A 20,660-nucleotide genomic window follows, 5' to 3' on the forward strand; every position below is an offset into this window, starting at 1 on the left:
GCTGCTTGACTGTTCCAGCCTCCAGAGCTGGCTCACAGCTGGCCTGCTCCCCTGTCCTTGCCTCTTGCCTTTGCTTAGAAACTGCTGGAAGGATGCCATCACCACTTCTTCCCAGAGGGTCTGCAGAAAGCTGCTGCTGTGAGCAGCAGAGTCTCCGGCAGGTCTGGGTCTGGCCTCCAAGATCCTGAACTTCGCTCGCAGTCATGGTTGAGCAGGCAGCGGCCCTTCTCATTACCTGCTTAGTACCCATCTGCCTCCATTTACACCCAGGCTCGTGTGTTACTTCCCACTTCTGCCATCCATTCCCGTAAAATCTGACCTATCTGACCTCCCACAGTGAAATAACGGAACTTTCCTGTATCCTTCCTGAGGTGGTATTTTGTTCATGATCTAACAAATAAAACTTGGCTGAAGATCAGAGTACAGAGCTAGCCACATTAGTTAGCCATAGAAGCCAGGCAGTGGTGGTACATCTTTAATCCCAGTACTCGGGAGACAGAGACAGATGAATCTCTGTGAGTGTAAGACCATCCTGGGCTACACAGATTGACCTGGTCTAAAAGGGAAAGCCAGGTGGTGGTGGTTCACACTTTAGTCCCAGTACTTGGGAGTCTTGAGCTTTAATCCTAGCGCTAAGGAGGTGGAGATTGGAAGGGATATGGCTGGGCACAGAGAGGAATATAAGGTGGGAGGAGACAGGAGCTCATTGCATTCAGTCTGAGCACTCATCTGGGCATTCAGTCTGAGGGTTCATGGGCACAGGGTCCCTTCAGTCTCAGGTTTTGTAGAGACAGCGGTCAGTCTGAGGATTCGTAGGGACAGGATCGCCCATTCAGCCTGAGGGTTCGGTAGAGGTAAGAACTAGTGGCTGCTGCTCTTTGATCTTCAGCATTAACCCTGATATCTGACTCTGGGTTTTTATTATTAAGACTGATTAGAATTCCCACCCCACCTTACCCCAGCCCACACCTGCATCCACTGGAGTTGTCCCGGGAGCAGGGCCACAGGGGAGAAGTTCACACCTGTGCATTGCCCAGCACACACCTCCGATGAAACCACATCAGAACTCCTTCACACCTGTGCATTGCCCAGCACACACCTCCGATGAAACCACATCAGAACTCCAACATTCCACGGGCAATTAAAATGGCCACTGTCCAGGAAACACGTTTTCATTTTATTTAAAAATTATTTACAATTTATTGAGCCTTCATAAATGCTTTATTTTAAAATCTTGCTTTTTAAATTTATTTTAACCTGAAGAAAATGTGAGGGTTTGGGAGATGGGGGCAGGGGTGGTGACAGGCTCCTTAGAGGTTCTGCAGTGGGGAGTGTATAATGCAATAGCAGTAGTCTGGGCCTGGTGCCCTAAGGGACAATGAGAGGGAGCTGTGTTTGTCCAGCAGGCTCCCTTGCCAATTCTTGCTCCGAACTTGTCACTTTCTGGCCTAGGTCTGAGACACCCAGCACTGAGTGCCGGCCCCGTCTATTCTGACCAGGTAGAAACAGGCAGAGTGGTGGCTAGACACGTGCATGGCTGAGCCTCAGGCCAGCCAGGCTAGGCAAGGGGTATGTGAAGTCAGTGACACACACAGAAGAGGCATCCCTGGCTCCAATCTTCCCTCTCATGGGCTGAGGCCCTCTTGGCAACGCCAACTGTGGCTTGGTAGATGTAGGCGTTATGTGGGATATAGGCTGTACCATCCTGTGTGGTGTGCCAAGGATTTCCGAGGGCTGTCTTGATGGGTGCCTACCTTCCCCCACTGACGAGAATGCCTGACCACCTATAACTATACACCATTCTCAAAGTGCCCAATATTTACTCTGCATTGCAGAAATGCCGGGCTGAAAGTTACACGATTTAAACCTACTGAACGCCTTGTGGGTCTGGGAACTTTGAGAATAGCAAGAAAACTTCAAGTCTCTGGGACACACACAACACTAAGTTCCGACAGTTTCAAGGGCATCATAGGCCCTCTGAAGTCAAACTATGACTCCCCTGGGGTAATGGCCCCAGGTTAACAACCCCTGAGTTAAATAAAGTTCCTGTGGGTGAGCATTTTCCTTTGAGACGAAAATGACATAGAGGAATTATCAGCTGTCCACCTGCCTGTGACTGAGTGGGGGAGGGGAAAGGCGGCTTGGGAATGGCTTGTTGATGCGGCAGGCAGAATTGCATCTCTGGGTACTGACTGGAGGTGTATAAGGGGTGGGAAAAATCAGAAACTCAAATTCAAACTCCAACTTGATTTACTTTTTCCCTTAGGCTGGCGGTTTCCCAATACCTACATTATTTTTAGGAGTAGATATTCACGGTCGTTCTGCCATCTTGTGGTTGTGATTGGAATTGCATTTGCCTCAAAGCCCAGGACTAAAAGCCCAGGATCTGGTAGGTTTTTGGAATACTTAGCTGACCAGCAAGGGATATAGTAAGAGGCTGACAGTCTGGGGTGGGGGTGGAGGGTGTGAAAAAGAAAAGTGAGCATTCAACATTCCTGTGTCAAGTACATTGAAGTTCCGTGATAGCACGGAGCATCCTTCCTGGCTGACCTGGGCACTCTTTGGTTTACCATGGCTAAACTCACTGTAACAACCGTAAGTTTTTTTTTTTTTTCCCTGCTTTGATTTTCACGTAAAACCTGAAGTTCCATGTCTGGCTCACAACTTGGTCTCCAAGCTCCCTGATCCTCCTCTTGGGAAGCAGGGTCATTGACAGATGTATTACTGGAAACCCAAACACACACGCCCTTGGGTGATACAGTGACTCAAGGCTTCCTCGCTTGCCCCTCCAGGCACTGACAGTGAGTCACACACCTTGAAGTTCTGGTAGAAGAATCCTTGTCCATTCCTGGAACCGACCTTCACCTTCTCAGCTGCCCCTCTAGACTCTAATACTCTTCTACCTGCACCACCTCCCGACCTCCTGAGCTAATGCTAAGCATACACTACGGTGGAAAGTGCATCAGGTTTGTTCTGGAAGAAAGGATGGTGAATTCCAGGACATGGGTCTTCTGTGACCCAGGGACACCAAAGAATAAAGGATATCACCGGGAGCCTCAGAGTGGCACTGGCAGTTGGGGTCATCTCCCTGCCAGTCCTGCACTATGCTATGGACAAGACCATTTCTAGCATCTTCCATTACAGGCATCTCCTTCTGTGTCAAACTGCAGGCAACTGGGAAAGCTTGCCGAACTGACTGAGAGGGGTTTAAGATGGAGGGCAGAATGTTCTGTCACCTGTGGGAGGCCGTGGGGGAAGAAAGTGATGGGAGGGTGAGTCTTTCCCCAAAGCCTTGGAATCTCACACCCAGACAACGAGGTCTTCCCCTCATCATGTGATCAGAGGTGTTAAATTGGAGTTTTCCTCAGAGGCTCTCTCTCCGTCCGCTGACCTCTTCCTTTTCCGACCACCTGAAACACAGGTTGTGGGCATCAGTCTGTAGCTAGGGAGGATGTTCTCAGTGGGCAGGCGACTCCTCTCTTCAACCAGAGACAGAGCCCGGCTTTGGAACTGGTGCTCCATGGTGCTGACATCAGCACATTTACACCATGAAGCACTTCCCCCAAAGAGGAGCCTCTTGGAAAACCACAATCCCAGGGAGTCACCTGTGACAGAGTTCAATGGAAGGGACTCCGTAGGCCCTAAAATGCCTTCACTCCCTTCTCTGAAGAGCCTCAGCTCAAGTGACTGCCAGACACCCCAAAAGAGTACCAGTTGCCCAGTCTTTGATGTCCCATGGGCCGGAGTTGTTGGGTAGAGCTGGGAGCCATTCCTAAGGGCTGTGGTTCAGAGCATCTCTTGCCCACTCTTGCTCAAATGTCAGTGTCCTCAAAGATGGAAGACACCTGCTTGCAGTACTGCAGTTTTCAGAGAACATTTACATCCTCTCTCTGACCTCTGTCTAAGGACAGTGCTCTCTTTACTCTCCGGAACATTTACTGTGTGTGTGTGTGTGTGTGTGTGTGTGTGTGTGTGTGTGTGTGTGTGTGTGGTTGTGTGGGAGCCATGATATTCATGTGGAGGCCAGACCACTACTTGTGAGTCAGTCTTCTTCTCATCATGGGTGGGTCCTGGGAATCAAACTCAGGTCCTCAGGCTTGGCAGCAAGCATCTATCCACCGAGCCATCTCAGTGACCCTTGCTTTCCTTTCTATGGAGTCTCCTGGACACAGAGTTTTTCTTCAAAGGGCTATGTAGTGAACATTATGGGTTTTATAGCCTCTAAGGTCTCTGTTGTGACTGTTTAACCATGCCATTGGGGCCACATAAAACAAAATCCAAAGACCTCTACCTTTAAAACACAGGAGAAGGAAGGAGGTCCGGTTCCGCCTCAGGGCATGCCTGTGGACTCCTGTCCCCAGATCACCAATGGAAAGGGACAGATTTGAACAGTATCACAGGTGTGGCACTGGCTCAGGCCCTGTTGTGGGTCTCCAGAGTTGTGACTCCTTAGGGAGTTACAAGGCTTCCCCTGGGAGAAAGACCCTAACCTGCTGCGCCCACTACTTGGTTGGAGAGATACTCACTCAAGGTTCTCAGCAGCTTCTTGCCCATGGTCTCCTCACTGTCACTGCTGCAAGGGCTGGCCTCCGGCCCCAGCTGGATGCTACAGCATTCGGCCTCGGGAGCTGAAAGGAGAGCAAACTCAGGCCTCCAACCTAAATGCCAGGACCAGGCAGGGGTATTTGGGGGGATGCCGCTCTGAGTGACAGGGCGGAAGGGTAGGACCTCTCAGTGAGTGACAGTGTCCAACAGTGTGTGTGTGTGTGTGTATGGTGTGTGTGTGTATGGTGTGTGTGTGTGTGTGTATGGTGTGTGTGTGTATGGTGTGTGTATGGTGTGTGTCTGTGTGTGTGTGAGAGAGTGTGTGTCCTGAAGGGTGTTGTCTATTAGTTACTGAACTGCATTTGTTTACTGCCACAAAAGGAAGAGACAACAAGAGCTGCAATCCGACAGTCTACTCTAAGTTAGAAATAATTCTCTCTCCTCAAATGCCATCTGGCAAGAATGGAGAACATACTCTATGCTCTGGCTAGTCTGTGCCCTGGATGTCACTTTCTTTCACCTGTAGAACCTAGGACTCAGAAACAACTGGACACATTGCCCTGGCTTCCTAGACTCTCGGAGCCCAGGAAGGGTCCAGGCTCAGAGGCAGGGTGGTGTGGGAAACTGACCTGCACCCAAAGCCCTGGTGTGGAGTCCATTTCTAACATGGTCATTGGGTGTGGGTGAGCTGTTTCCTCTCTGTCAACCTCATGGGTCCTCACACTAAGAGGTAAACTAGATGGTCTTCAAAGTCTACCCATCTCCACCCCCACTCCTTCACTCCATCTCCTAACTACATGCTTTGGTGGAACTACTAAATTTGGTGTGTGGGGGAGAAAACAATCTCATGATTTTAGTTCAAATCCTGGACTGGTGACTGTGCTTTCTGGGTTTGGCATGTGTTGTCTCACCGACCTAACAGACTCAGGAGCCTTTTCAGATCTTTGCTTTGTACACTTGGTGTAGAATGGGGCAGGTCTGAAACCCTGGGGGAGGAATTACTGGCCTGGTGGGTAGGTGTATGGTGTGCCCAAATATTGGAGCTGTCCACCTTAGTGAGGAAAACTGAATCTCATAGCTGCGGGGACACAGGGAGCTTTGAACATCTCCACTGTCAAGACAGAGGTACCCCGTGCCTCAAATGAAGGGATCTAAGAATGCAGGGGACGTTCCAGAGACTTTGCCTGCTCTGTGGACCAGAGGAAGTGCAGAGTAGGGGTGATGGATGATGACCGTTCTCCTTTATCTTTATCATCTCTTCCCCCTCTTCCTCTTCCTCTTTTTCTTTTTGGCTACTCTGGCTATCCCGGAACTCATTCTATAGACCAGGTTGGCCTTGAACTCAGACATCTGCCTCCTGAGTGATGGGACTAACGGTGTGCACCACCACCTGGCACAAAGGTGCATCTTGATGCCAGAGTACATCATGCTCTACTTATCTACAGGGTAGCTCTAATATTTATGAGTGACACCAGGCACTGGTGTGTCCTCTATATGTATTACCTCACTACTTTATGATATAACTACCATTATTCATATTCATTAACTCATTCAAGGAAGCTTGCCTATTAAGATAAGAAAACTGAATCTTTGAGTAATTTACTTAAGATTGCATAGTTTCTAAAACCCAGTGAGGTGGTGCATGCCTGTAATCCCAACACTTGGAAGATGGAGGCAGAAAGCTCCAAAGTTCAAGGTCATCCTCTGCTACAACAAAGTGGGGTCGAGGCTAGCCTGGACTACACGAGACCCTGTGTTAAAAAAAAAAAAAAGAATCTGAATTGAGGGGCTAGGGTCTGAATCCAGGCAGAAATAGCTCTTACTACTGATCAAGTTTTCCTGGAAAGATGAATTAGAAGGGCCAGATACATGATAGGTGCTTGGTAAATGCTGACAGCCCCCCTCTCTCCCTCCCCGTGTATGTGTGTTTGAGCCCACACATGCTAGGGTCCCAGGGTCCCCCAAGCCAGCTTGTTCTGAACCATGATTGTGTCCAAGAGTGGTGGCTCTTATTCCTCTGGACCCAGCTCTGACCTGCTGTTGTGGGAGCCGCCGCAGGGGATGGAGAGAGTTGCTGTGTCTTGGGCTCCTCGAAGCTGGTCATTTCTTCCTGGGGGAAGGCCATCTCCTCCATCCTCAGGTACACGACCTCGCCGGGACTTCTCAGACCATCCGAGCGGCTGCCTGGGGAGGACAGTGAGGACGTTACCGCTGTGCCTCGGAGGAGACCTGGGGCTCTGTGAGGCACAAGATTGCTGCTGGGCAGAAGAGGAGGAGTAAGGGAGGACTGCTCATGCCCCACAGCAGCCTAACCCATCTGACTCACACGGCAAGCTGGTCCTGTTGCTCAGGAGTGTGAGGACTGGGTCATCCTTTGGAGTCTGGGGTGTGCCCCGGGTGGTGGGGGCCTTGGTGGAGTCCCCATCAGTGAAGGCTTCCATGTCTGGGGACTGGGGTGAGCTGTCCATGTGGCAGGCTGTGAGTGCGTTCTGGTACTGCTGTCGTGTGATCTGGAAGGAAGGGGAGAGAGGCTCAGGGGAGCTATGTAGACACTCGGTCACAAGCAGCTCTACTGGGATGCTTTGGAATTCCTGGTCTGAGGCCTGATGTCACCAAGCAGGAATCCTACCCAAGCTGCATTAAGCCCAGCAGGGGAGGGACAATGAAGGGTCTCTTACTTGCAGACCACCGAGTCCCACCATTCAGTTTTACTGGCTTTAGGCTTGGAAGAGTATTTGGAAGATCCCACATGGGCCTGTTCTATGTTGCCGCAGCAAAATATCTGAGCCTTGTACTTTATAGAAAAGAGGTTTATTTGGCTCAAGACCCTGGTGGCCGGAAAGTATAACCAGCATGGAGCTGGCACTTGGTGAGAGCTTCCCTGGCTGTATCACATGCCACAAGAGCATAAAGGGAAAAAGCTGACGGTAGCAAGGGCTAGACACATAGGCCAACCTTGTTTGACAACAACCGGATTTCACAAAAACCCATCCAATTCCAGAAAAATGATACTAATCCCCTTCGAGGTGATTCTCCCCCCCCCCCCAACCTACTCATGTTCCTCTAGGTTCTACCTCTGGAATATTCACCTCATAGTACCATTACATTGGGGACTTTGTTAACTTTTAGGGACATGCTCAAACCGTATCCAAACCAAAGGATGCGGGCTAGACAGAACTGATTCTCACACCTCAGTATCAGACCTGAAGGGTTTGTTACACCCAGGTTTCAGGGCCCAGTTCAGAATGTTTCTAATCTACTGGCTCAGGATCTGAAGCAGAAGTGACATTGTGGCACCTGGGGGCCCACTGACTAAGACCTATGATGGGAGATGTCATTCTGTAAATATGTTTCTCTTATTGGTTAATGAATAAAACACTGTTGGCCAATAGGAAAGCAAGATAGGCGGGACTAGGAGAAAAGGAGGAAAGAGGAAGGAGTAGGGAGGAGATCCAAGATGGAGGACGGAGGGAGAAGAACGCCAGCCCCTCTCTCCAGTAAGATAAGAGCATGTGGAAGTACTTAGATTAATAGAAATGGGTTAATAATTAAGACAGAGCTAGCTGATAAGAAACTAGTAACTGGTCAACAGAATTATATCTAATACAGCATCTCTGTGTATTATTTGGGGCTGGCAAGGCTGTGGGACCAGACTGGCCAGGCAAAAAACCTTACTCTTAACAGACCTAGTTAATATGAGGCATAGGTTCTGCTCAGTGTCAGTTCCCCCCACCCCCAAAGGACACAGACTTTGGTAGTTTTCAGGTGGAACCCTAACCTTTTCAAAGATTCAACAGAGCCAACGCTCTTGCTGAGAATGCCTCATGCCCCAGCCTCTCCCTTCCCTCACTGAGCTATCTGGCCATACTCCATGTAGAAATTTTTCTATATGACATTTGATAAATCCCAAGAGAGCAGTTGATCCTCCCATAGCTGTGTTCTTTAAAGAATTATCTTTATCTTATTCTTCATTAACATTTAATTTACAGTGTGTGTGTGTGTGTGTGTGTGTGTGTGTGTGTGTGTGTGGGTGTGGGCATGTGTATGCATGCTCTGGTTCTTTCCCAATCTTTAAAGATCTGGACATCCTTCAGATAATATAGGCCTATAATAATGCCACATAGCTTAGTGCTTGCACTACTTATTGTTAGTCAATTTATTCTCTTTTAACTATTTGCGAAGTTGTCTTATATAGAACATTTTACATGTTTACATCTTGAATTTTTTTTATGTGTCTGAGTGTTTTGCTTGTATGTATGTTTGTGTAGCATGTGTTTCTGGTGCCCAAGAAGTCCAGAACCAGGGTGGTGGATACCCTGGAACTGGAGTTACAGATGGTTTTAAACTATCATGTGGGTGCTGGGAATTGAACCCAGGTTGTCTGGGAGAGCAGCCAGTGCTCTTAACCACTGAGCCATCTCTCCAGCCCCCATATTTGTATCATATATATTTAACACACTGCATAGTAGCCAAAGAACATTGATAATGTTCAAGAAATGCATCCTGATTGGCTGACAAAGCTAAGCAAACTAATTTTCAAGTCTTAGGAGTAACTTGAGTTTAGGTTGTTTTTTCATACGTTGGCCAGTTAATAATGTACGAATCTCCTAAATTATTATCTTGAAATTAACAAAAGGTAAGCTTTCCCTTTTGGGCATTGTGACAAGTCAACCTTTAGGCTATGGATGGTTCTTGTCATTTCATGAACTTGTGATTTGGGGATGGTTTATTAGCCTTCAAAACACGATCCTGCAATTTAGGGATTTTACCACTAGATGGTGATGGAGATCTTGGTCAAAGTCATACAGCCCCCACAGCAAGGTACCCACCAAACATTCTTAGCTTAACAATGATGCCTATAGGACAGATGGACAGACAGACACACTCACACACACATATACACACACACCAAACAAAATAAAAAAAACAAAACAAAACCACCAACTAACCAAAAACCAAAACAAAATTCACAAGGATTGGGTAGCTTCATAATGTATTAATGTCTATGAATGAATCACGGCTTTGTTTAAAACCTTTTCCAGAAACTACCTATCTCGTCTTAAACTTGTCTGGAAACCATATTTCTCTTGAACTTAATAATTTGGAACTTTAGTTGATTGGACAAGGCGGGTCATGGGGGACCTTCCCTGCAGCCTGTGGAAGCACTTCTCCAAGAATGCATGCTCCCTTTAGGTCCACAGGGACAAATGTCTCAGAACACTTGCTGGGGTGTTTGGGGCTCCAGGTTCGATTCTTAGAACTACAAAGTCAACAAGAAAGCACAGAGATTCTCCAGGTTAGAGAGAAGGCCAGAGCTGGGCGAGGAAGGTGGGAAGTTGCCTTAGCGCATCCCTGAGCATCTTCTGAACCTGGAGGAGGTGGTTTTTCTCACATTTTAAGAAAGATCTTACATTAGACAGCAAAGGAGAAAAACAACCCTAACACATTTGTCTTGAATTTGAAAACTTCCTCCTCAGTAGAGCTAAGAGTTTTCTGAAGCCACCGGTTTAAAGAGAGTTTGACTAATGCTTTAAGCAGACATCCTTCTCAATTTTAAAACATTCAGGTGGAAAAAAAAAGGACTAAATTTGGTGTGTCCTGGCAGCTTGGGCAAGATCACGATCCTCTAATGTGACAAAAAGAACATACGGTTCTCAGTTCTCCTTGAGAACTGGCCTTGGATTCAGGTTCCACCTCCCTCTGTCTCAGGTTGGGAAAGTTTTCCTTGTGATTTGTAGAAAGTTCCCTCTTCTTGGGTCTAGGAATGGGGACGAATTTTAGGAAAACCTTCACAAATTCTCTCTATCCAAGGTCCTCTTCTCAGTACATTCCTCTGAGGAGCTGCCATGTCCGCATTTGATTGTCCTTTCCAATCTCAATCAGGACAAGGACCACTCCTCCAACCCTTCAGCTCCCACAGCTGCTGACTTAAACTCGATGGGAAGATGTCATTCACTCCAAAGTAGCAAACCAAACTCTATACTGATTTTTTTTTAACTTCATCTATAAATGGTGCCACAGGATGCCCGAAACCTAACATGCTAAAAACCTAATCCCCTAGGAGAAGGCATTGAGGGGAAGGGTTTCCAGAGTGGATTAGGAGGGGGTTGGGTCTTAAGGGCAGTAGGTGCTGTGATTATTCTTCCATGAGGGCTTGCCTCCTTTCTCTGCTGTCTAAGGACACAAAGGTGTCGGGGAAGTACACCCTCAACACACACTGGATCTCCTGGCCCCTGACCTTGGGCTTGCCAGACTGAAGTAGTGTAAGGTGTACGCACTATGGTAATTTGTGACAGCATGAATTAGCTTCCCCTTTTCCCATCTATGTTTTAAAATCAAGAAGGCGGCCAATTAAATGCCCTTTAAACCTGTGTCTTCAGGAAACTATTAATTCTACTTAACAGCCCCCCCCCCAGTTGCTGTGGCAATGTGCTAGAAATAGAATCCAAATCCCACATGCTGCCCCAGAGGGCCCAGGGCCTCTGCTCAGGAAGCCCCATTCCTGTCTGACAGCAGTGCCTGCCTCTGCTCTTCACAGGCCAGTGCTCAGATCCCCGACACCCCCAGCACTGAGGCTTCTATTCTGAGCTCCCTCCCTCCCTCCCTCCCTCCCTCCCTCCCTCCCTCCCTCCCTCCCTCCCTCCCTCCCTCCCTCCCTCAGCAAGTGTCCTTCCCTCGGCTCTCTCTGATGGCCACGTCAGAAGCAGCCGCCTCACCCCTCTGCCCTGTCTCTCTTTATGCCACGGCTCTGTCGTCACCACTAGACCTTACCTGGTTTATGACGTGCAAACCTGTCTCCCTCACCCCTTGCTATTGGCCTGTAGCTCTAGAAAAGCACAGGGCCTCATCGATAGTAAGCACCAAGCAGACAGTGGTGAGGTGGCTGACAAACTGTGTCCTGAAATTGTGATACTACAAACCACCGGCGCTAGCACACCGACCCCTGTTCCAACTCTCCTACCTTTCCCTAGGAGAAAGATCTGTATTAGCACTGAAAGGTATTTCAGTGTAAGCCACGGGGAGTGAGGTGAGCCTCTCGGCTCGCAGGCCCGTTAGATGGCCAGCCACACCCATGAGCAGTCCTCAGCTAGGCTGTGGTTGCTTCTCCCTGAGCTAACTTTCCACAACTCTCCCTGAAGCCCAGTGATCCCAGGGCTTGGACTCCAGCAGCAGACAGAAGAGTCAGCTCTGAATCGTGACTCTATCATTTTTTTTTTCAGCCAGACGAATCTTGCACTCAAGCCTCCAAGTCATGTGTACGGTGGGAAGGGCAGTCACACCTATCTCAGAGGGCAGCCATGAGATTTGCCTAGGCGAGTCAGGTAAGGGGCTCACAGTAAGGAGCCCCGCAGAGAGCTCTCTACCTAGCAGTCCTGATCCTGCCCTGCCTTGGCGTTCTGTTGCCAAGAAGAGCCATCATGACCATGGCAACTCTTAGAGCGTAAAGGTTTTAATTGGGGCTGGCTTATAATTTCAGGTTTGGTCTATTGTCCTCATGGAGGGAAGCATGGTGGCGTGCAGGTGCTGGAGAAGGAGCTGAGAGCTCTACATCCAGATCCACAGGCGGCAGAAGTGAATGCCACATAGGCCTGGCTTGAGCATCTGAGACCTCAGAGCCCACCCGGAAGTGATCCATTTCCTCCAACAAGGCCACACCTACTCCAGCAAGGCCACACCTCTGCATGGACCAAGCATTCAAGCACCTGTCTGTGGGGACCCTTCCTATTCCAACAACCACATGGCCCATCTGGCAAGTTCTGCCCCTTTAGCTGGCTACTTATACTGGCTATCGCTAACCTATCTGCAGAGTCCTGGCACGGAAAACCAGCCAGCACACCGCAGAAGTAATCAGTGTTTTGGGCAGAAGGAAATGACCTTCCCTCTGTGTGATTTCAGTGGCTGGCAGTTACCAAGTGTTTCACTGGACGGGATAAGTGGGGCTCTAGCTGAGGTCTCAGAGCCAGGTCTATAATGGTTTCCTGGATGTCAGAAAGAAAAGAAAAAAAAAATCAACTAGAGGGAGGGAGAAGATTTACAGGACTCCCGGGCACTGCTACCCCAAGAAAGATCTGAAGAGACACCAGCCTTTCTCCTCAGTGCTTCTGTCCATGCTACAACTCAGGGTGGTGCTTCGGGGACCCATTTTAACATTATGGCTTAGGAATACTATCACGTAAGTCAATATATGTCATCACGATCTTTCTGTTTGCTTGGCTGACTGACCTTGAGATAAATGACTAGACTCACTCTGTCGCCAATGGCAGGGGTCCAAAAGAGACAGTTCTGCCTAGAACTGCATCTCTATCTCAGGCAAGCTCACCTCCCTTTAATCTGTGCTCTCAGGCAAACTCGCCTCCCTTTAATCTGTGCCTTAGTGTGTCCACCTGAAATAAAGGACTGGGAGTCTTGACTGTGACAGATGGCAAACATCAACAACAATGACAATAAGCAGAAACCATCACGCCTACTAAAAGCAGGGCTTTGTACAGTCAGGGAGGAATTGCCACTCAGCCCTATCCAGGGACAGGAGAATGGACCGTGCATAAAGCTCTGTCCCGCACCCCAGCTAGCTGTCCTCCTGGAGGAGTTACCTTCACAAACTGCACATCGCTGAGGATGTGCACCGAGTAGTCGGGAGTGTAGAGGTTATTGCTGCTGCTGTACAGCTGTGTGTTGCTGCCGCCAAAGTCACTGCGCTCTCGGTTCGGAGACTCAGAGCGATTCAGGCCGCTGCAGCGAGAGGGGGACCGGTTTACTGCAGATGGTGAGGAAGAGTGGGGGGAGCGAGAGAAGGAATGGCAGGTGGGGGAAGGGGAGGAAGGAGGAAGAGAGAAAAAGATGCTGTTTACAGAGGTCCCATGCCACTACCAGGCAGCGGTGGTAATGCAAGGGCAGGGGCCCACAACCCCACTAGAGCCCAAGAAGGGTGTGGCTCGTTGGTGTTGCCTCCTGCCGGGCTTTGCCTGACCTAGGGCAGAGGCCTTAGGTGGTGGGCAGAGGTGGGAGGCTGTCTTGGCTCTGGTCTTCAAGTTAGATGCAGGAGCCCCCCCCCATACACAAGGATAGCTATGTACGTGGTGTATAGTAGTGACCTCTCTATTGGAGCAAGACACTGTAGGCAGTGCACTGACAAACTCCTTAAGAAAGACCAAGTTCTTAGGTCTGTCTTCACAATCCCTTGTCACTTCGCCATGGTCATATTTTAGGGGGGGCGGGCTAAGGGCTAACACAGTCTGTCTCAACAGTGGCAGGCCCTGGATCAAGAGCGTAAACAGAGATCCACAAGCCACAAGGATAAATAGTTACGAGTTGTACAGCATGTTAATACAAAGTTAAAATGTTTTACCCTTGCCTTTCACAACTGTTTCTACCAACCTGTAAAGCAAGGTTCAACTCCTTAAGTTCTGTGGCAGAAACAAGGCTGTGTGGGGTGAGCTCTGGGTTTAAGGCTTCTGGACTCAGTATCTTTCAGGGATGCTTGGTTGTTGAACTCTAGGACTCTGCGTATTTGAGATGTGTAGCAGGACCTAACTCCCTTTGACTCCATGAATGTCTTGTCTCACCCAGACATGCAACACTGAGAAGAGTCAGTGGTCCCTAAAAACGTGGGTCATGGAAAGGCTCATTCTAACCTAAATGAAGCCCGGAAAAACCTGCAGACTTTCTGCCAAAGACATAAATGACTCCATAGTGCCTTTAAATTCAGTAAAGACTATGCCATTTGGTTTTAAATGGACATGAACTATCTTCCCTAGGACCAGTAAGGATGGGGAAGCTGAAGGTTATCAGAAGCATTGTCTCAACCATGGGACAACCCTAAGGAGAGAATACAAAGCCTTTTTTATCCCTCTGTTTTCCAACTTATACGACTACATGTCTTCCCCAGAGGCTAAGGAGGCTGTAAGCTACTTCAGAGAGCTCAAGTGAAGACTCCAGTTCTTCAAAGTTTTTTTTTCAGGGTGAAAATTCTGGATGTAATCCTGCCTCCTGAGAAGATGCTGGTGTCAGTCAGGCTGTCTGACTAGCACCTACTGGCATGAGTCACAGAGTTGGGTGATTTGTCTGTTTGCCAAGCCATTACAGCTTCGGAAACCATGGAGCAGACATTAAAGTAAACATAGCTTGGGCCACTTTCTCTCTAGAACCACAAGGACCGCTGCTCTCCTATGTGTAGAATGGAGGACCCCGCTTTTATCCTAGTTGTCTGTGCGAATGCCATTTACCCCCAGAAACCCAGGAGTTAGCCCTGACTCCTCTACTCCACAACAAGTCCTGCCATTGGCCATTAACCCAAATGGCCCTGTGCTCTCTCTCTCTTTCTAATCAAGGACAGTTACTATCACCATTGCTTGGGCCACAATCTGATCTCCTCACTCTTAACCTCAAACCCAGCCTTCCATCTCCCAATAGATGCCTAAAACTCCAACAGTACAAATCAAACTTCTATGCTGTGTTTCCCTACACATACATACATATGATAAACTTTAAATTACAAATAAGAGACCACCCACCACTATGTATTAACTGATATAGCAATATACACTTTAATATAAAATTGTTTATACATTACAAATTACCTATCTCCTAAATTTTCAATTTAATATTTATGGACCTTGATTGTCAGTGGTGAACGTCTGAGACCCATTTCCATAAATTCATTTCTGATTTCTCTCTGAATAAGCCCGGACTCCTTGCTGATCCCAGCTCCCTGGCTGATTTCCTCTTGGTCCCGCCTCTCCTCTCTTGGGCTTGGGGCCTCCTTGGTACCCCAGGCACTTGTGTGTCTCCCTGAGACGATGCCAGTCCCTTGGTTCTCAGCCCCGCTTCCTTCTCAAACCCTAGCTGTCACTGGAGAGGCTCACTTCTCTGAAGACCCCACCTGGGCACCCTGAGAAGACCCCCCATGTTCACTGTTGCTACCCATCTCCAGTTCCTTAGAAAGTTCTTTCCACCAAAACGAATCACACATTCGTAGATCTGCTTAACTCTAAATTTCAGCGAGAGTAGAGACCTCGCACCATTGACTGTGAGTTTTAAGACCGTGATCTTGAGCCCTTGAAAACAAAGTGATGAGTTCTGGCTTGGCTAAATCTGTTTGTAGCGATTCAGGGTGGCAGCTGGCTAAGAACGCCAGCGCTTTCTCTAGGGTAGATGTGGGAATAGCAGGTAGTCTCGCTGGAGGGCAGCTTCTTTGGCATATGATCAGGGTCTGGAAAGCTGAACTCAACAGGTCGTGGCTTCCACTCAGTTTGGGTACAACTCAGGGAAGAAGATGTGAGCTCTCTTGTGGCTTTAGCTACCCTGAGACTGCATACAGCATTGTCCGGTTTTCCGGACCAGACAGGGTCTTCACAGCCCACAGCTTCTGCCCTGAATCCTTATCTTAGGTCATGCTTCTATATATATTTGAAAAGGATGACAGGTAAACTGACCTACCTTATCTACTGAACTTTTCCCATCTACAGAAGCTTCTGCCTGAGTCATTTCCATTCCTTGTCTGGAACAGAGGCAACCACGACGTCCTAGTTCCCCCACAAAGCCCTTGCCATACATTAACATCCAGGATTAGGAGGTCACCCTGCTTCACTCAGGGATTCATGTGTCAAACACACTTACATACTTTGCTGTTGTGTTGTAAGGAGGAACATAGTTTTGATTTTTTAAAGTAAATACACCATTGTATCGTTACTTATAAAATCCCAAAGATTTTCAACACCAAAAAAATACAATTGTCTTGTAAAAGGAGTTTTTAAGAGCAAAAAGAACCCTCATTTCGTGACAAAGAAAGTCCCAGCTCATCCGAATGTCGTGCAAGATGGATGTTTTAGTGTCCAAAGGCCTGACATTCCTCAATAGGTAGGATGCTGATGACTAGGCACTTCAGTAATTATGCACACACATTCTGAGGCTTCGGAGCGAGGGGAATGGAAACGGAAATGCTTTTAATAAAAAAGAGAAGAAATCAGTAACAGACGAGTGTCCCAGCAGCATGGCAAACTAGTTCAAGTTGTCTAATTCCCCTTGGCATTTCCTAAGAGCACAGAGGCACAGCTTGGGGGATGAAGCAACGTGGAAAATCCTCAGTGCATCACGAGGAGGTCTGCAAGGGACAGATCAAACAGCAGTACACAACACTGCTGACCATGGCTCCCCCCCAATGGGCGTGGTCAGTGCCACAGAAGGACTATCTCACTACCAACAGGAGGCAGTCCAAACCAAGTGGCCAACGTGCCTTCGGCCTGCTTTTGGCATGATATCATACCACGTAGCTGGCTCTGGGGGTTCTGGGTGGAAGGGAGCGCCATTTTCTACTCAGCTTCACTAACTGCTCTGGAAGACTGTGGTAGACTCCTGTCCTGAAGCCAGTGTGTGGTCACTCTGCAAGAGCTGTCTGTCCTGGTCAGCAGCTCAGTGTAACTGGGGTTGGCGGTGGGGGAAGATATTGCAGTAAAACTGAGGGAGAATGGGAGGTGGAGGAAGGTATGGATGGAGATTTTACATAGTAACCGATGCTGGAAAGAATCCTCTTCATTCTGTCCTACTATACAGGAGCCTTGAAGATCGCCACCCAGTTCTGGAACTTACCCACCTTTATCTAGGGAGCCCTCACACCCCTATTCAGGGAGCAAAACTCAAAATTCACAAGTATAATGCTTGACTCCCCTTGGGAGCATGAAGATTTGGGGAGCAGAAGGGCTCTGTGCCTCCCTGTCTACATCTTTTGGATCATCAGAGAGGGCTGAGGGGAACGGCTTCGTTTGGTCATGGTTACTACCACAGGCCATCTGTATTCCCCAAATTGGGTGGGAGTGGGGCTTAATTACACAGGCCTATAAGAGTACCAATTAAGATTATTAAAATTCATCATTCTTTGGTAGTTTTTTTTCTTTTTTAACATCAGAAAACCAAATGCCAAGAGCCAGCCCTCCATGAAGCCCCATGTGAACCCTGCAAGTCAGACCCAGCTACGATCCCAGATGAACTTGCTCACGTTTCAAGGGGTCTTAATGGTTCCCAAATGTTTACTGCATAAGAGCCAACCCCAAGGAACATTTCCACTTGCCACATTGTACAAAGCTGAAAGATTATTTTTAGGGACTCCTTGCATATTCTGGGAGAAAAAGCCATCGCCTTTGATCCGAAAGCACATTACGGACAGCCAATTGAAGCCTTGATGTCTCCCCTTTCTCGGTGTTCTTGTGGACTTTGGGAGGATTGCCATGGGGAAGTCAATACTATCTCCATCAGGAGAAGAATGAACGGATGAACGATGACTGCGGTGGGGCCAATGAGAAGTTTCAGTTTTAAACAAAAGCACCTGCAAAGTCAGCTAATTGCACTGTACTCTGGAGGTGATCCATGGACCACTAAGCTCCCTTACTCCAAACTCAAAGAAATGCCCTATGGATAATGATTTGCAATCACATGCTCAATATTGCTGAAATATTTGGTACAAGGACTCTTGGACTCAGTCCAGTGTGAGTCCCATATTCATTAGTGTGGCTAATGCAGACACACTGAAACCCTCTAGGGGGCGCAAAATACCTACATATGGAGATGTAGGAACTGTCCCAGGCACGAGAAAGAGGGATCTAGGGACCTGGATTCCTCATCCCTCTGCCTAATTACTACACAAAAGGGACTGACCAAATGGCTTAATTTCTGGGAGTCTGTTTCCCTAGAGTAATTTCTACCCATCTCCAAAAGTGGCTGTGGGGAGTATGATAATGTGATTCCTTTTTTAGAACTTTTTTCTTAACTCTTTGTTTGTTGTTTGTTTTTAAGACAGGGTTTCACTGGTTAGCTCTGGCTATCCTGGAACTTGCTTTGTAGACAGGCTGGGCTTGAACTCACAGAGATCTACCTGCCTCTGCCTCCTGAGTGCTGGGATTAAAGGTGTGTGCCACCACTGCCCAGCCTTCTTAACTTTTAAAATTTACTTTTATATGTACAAGTGTTTTGCCTACATGTATATACATACATGCACCATACAGACTACCTGGTACACATGCAGGCCAGAAGAGGGCACTGGATCTCCAGTACTTGGAGTTACAGAGGGTTGTGAACTGCTATGTGGGTACTGGGAACTCAATCTGAGTCCTCTGCAAGAGCGGCCAGTGCTCTTAATTTTAATTTTTGATCTCTCTTTCTAGTACTCTGGTTTGTTTTTAAACTTGTCAGTTTCTAGGGTTTATCTTTTTCCCTATGCAAAACAGGTTAAGGCTTTATATATATATATGTATATATATGTGTGTGTGTGTGTGTGTGCATACTTATACATATATATGTGTATACTTATACATATATATATACATATATACTTACACATATATATTATATTATATTGTATTTTTTGGAGCAGAAATCAAGACTGGGATAAGAAGCAATGCAAGGCTTCTTTGCTAAAACTGGACAGAAACAAGAATGCCATAGGCAATGCTGTCGTGTAGAGGAGTCCTGAGAGCGTCACCCAGTCATCATGGAGACTAGCGGGCTGTCGTGTAGAGTCCTGAGAGCGTCACCCAGTTATCCTGGAGACTAGCGGGCTGTCGTGTAGAGTCCTGAGAACGTCACCCAGTTATCATGGAGACTAGCGGGCTGTCGTGTAGAGTCCTGAGAACGTCACCCAGTTATCATGGAGACTAGCGGGCTGTCGTGTAGAGTCCTGAGAACGTCACCCAGTTATCATGGAGACTAGCGGGCTGTCGTGTAGAGTACTGAGAACGTCACCCAGTTATCATGGAGACTAGCGGTTGTCTCAAAACAGGGACCGACAACAAGAATGGAGGAAAGGGCTGAGGGAAAAGGCGCTGGCTACTTGATTTCTCTTGTTGCATCTGTGACTGGTCCACCCCGCAGAGCTGAAGCAAGACTGGAAAAGGATGGTCTTGTTTTCAACTCATTTACTGGTGGTTTCCTGTTGGATTGAACATCCATAGTCATGGAGAATGGGGGAAGGTGGAAAGAACCCTCTGGGGCATGCATGAGCCACAGTAAGACAAGTCTCTGCCTCTGGTGGGAGAAGGGCCACACAGCCAGCGAGTCTGTTTACTCTCCGAGACTGAGCTACATGAAGGTTTTCATAAGAACTATCAGTGAACTACTGCTATCCCTTACACAGGGAAATTATGACTAACTGGGTTGTCTGGCTAGCTGAGGGTTAATTAAAAAGAAAAATACATGCCTGCTTTGATTCTTCTGGTTTAAAATCTTGTAAAAATATGCACACCCTCCCCGCTTTCTGTAGCATATTCACAATGCACGCTTGGCATTCTCCAAGATTTGAAGGTCCGTGATGTGGTCATTTCTAATTTTGCTGGCATGTGGGGTTAGACCACGTAGCTGGTGTGGATACCAGATTGGCATCTCACATGGACTGTTCTAGCCTGTAGCCATTGGGAAGGCATGAACTCTCACAAAGGGAGATGAGCTTTGTTTCTTAGTGGAAAATTACCATCCACAGAGAGAGAAAACTCTGGTGAAATTTGAGAAGGTGGTTAACTTGTCTTGAACAGATAAACATGGGAACCAGATGGTTCTGGATTGAAAAACATGATTTGGGAGAGAAGTTAAAGTAACTATGTTTGAAGCTATGAATATGGGATCTGAGGTCTCAGGGCATGGTCTTTCCGATGTAGAAGGTCAACCAACCAGGACCAGACATAACTGAGTCTTGGATCACAGAGGATGTGGTGGGTGTGGGTAAGGAGACATAGATGAAGAAACCACAGGCAACTGGACTTTTTAGCTGCAGGAAATTTTAACTAATGCATTCCTGCTTTGGTCCTCACTCCATGGTACAAAGAGATCAACCTCTAAAGATAGAAGCAATATAAAAACAGCTACTTAATTATTCAGATTTATTGTACTCAACTCAGTCTTTGGGTTATTGAGCTCTCTATTAGGCTTTACTCAGTTCAGAACAAAATCACCAAATTGTTATTTCATTAACAGGAGGAGTTACATGTAACAAAAAGCTATGTGGCCATTTTTACATACCTGCTCATACATGCCTTTGTATGAGCAGGACCACAGGAAATGCAACTATCAGTCAGTAGATCCACTAGGAAGAGGGGGATGGGTGAGTGGTTAACGGCAGCAGGAAAAGAGGTGGT

General features: G+C 47.6%; 1 protein-coding gene across 1 annotated transcript in view; it reads right to left on the reverse strand.

Moving 5' to 3' along the window:
• Positions 1–3,325: 3,325 nt before the first annotated feature.
• Cnnm1 (cyclin and CBS domain divalent metal cation transport mediator 1) overlaps positions 3,326–20,660 on the reverse strand; it is a 56,071-nt gene continuing 38,736 nt past the window's right edge. Inside the window, exons 8-12 of the mRNA XM_051199811.1 lie at positions 13,137–13,300; positions 6,872–7,055; positions 6,580–6,729; positions 4,527–4,628; positions 3,326–3,410 (exon numbers count right to left, since the gene is read on the reverse strand). Coding sequence (XP_051055768.1) covers positions 3,331–3,410; positions 4,527–4,628; positions 6,580–6,729; positions 6,872–7,055; positions 13,137–13,300 — 680 coding nt within the window. The 3' untranslated portion in view covers positions 3,326–3,330. The remainder of the gene's footprint in view (positions 3,411–4,526; positions 4,629–6,579; positions 6,730–6,871; positions 7,056–13,136; positions 13,301–20,660) is intronic.

Source organism: Phodopus roborovskii, unplaced genomic scaffold, assembly GCF_943737965.1.
Source record: "Phodopus roborovskii unplaced genomic scaffold, PHOROB, whole genome shotgun sequence".
Classification (NCBI taxonomy): Eukaryota; Metazoa; Chordata; class Mammalia; order Rodentia; family Cricetidae; genus Phodopus; species Phodopus roborovskii.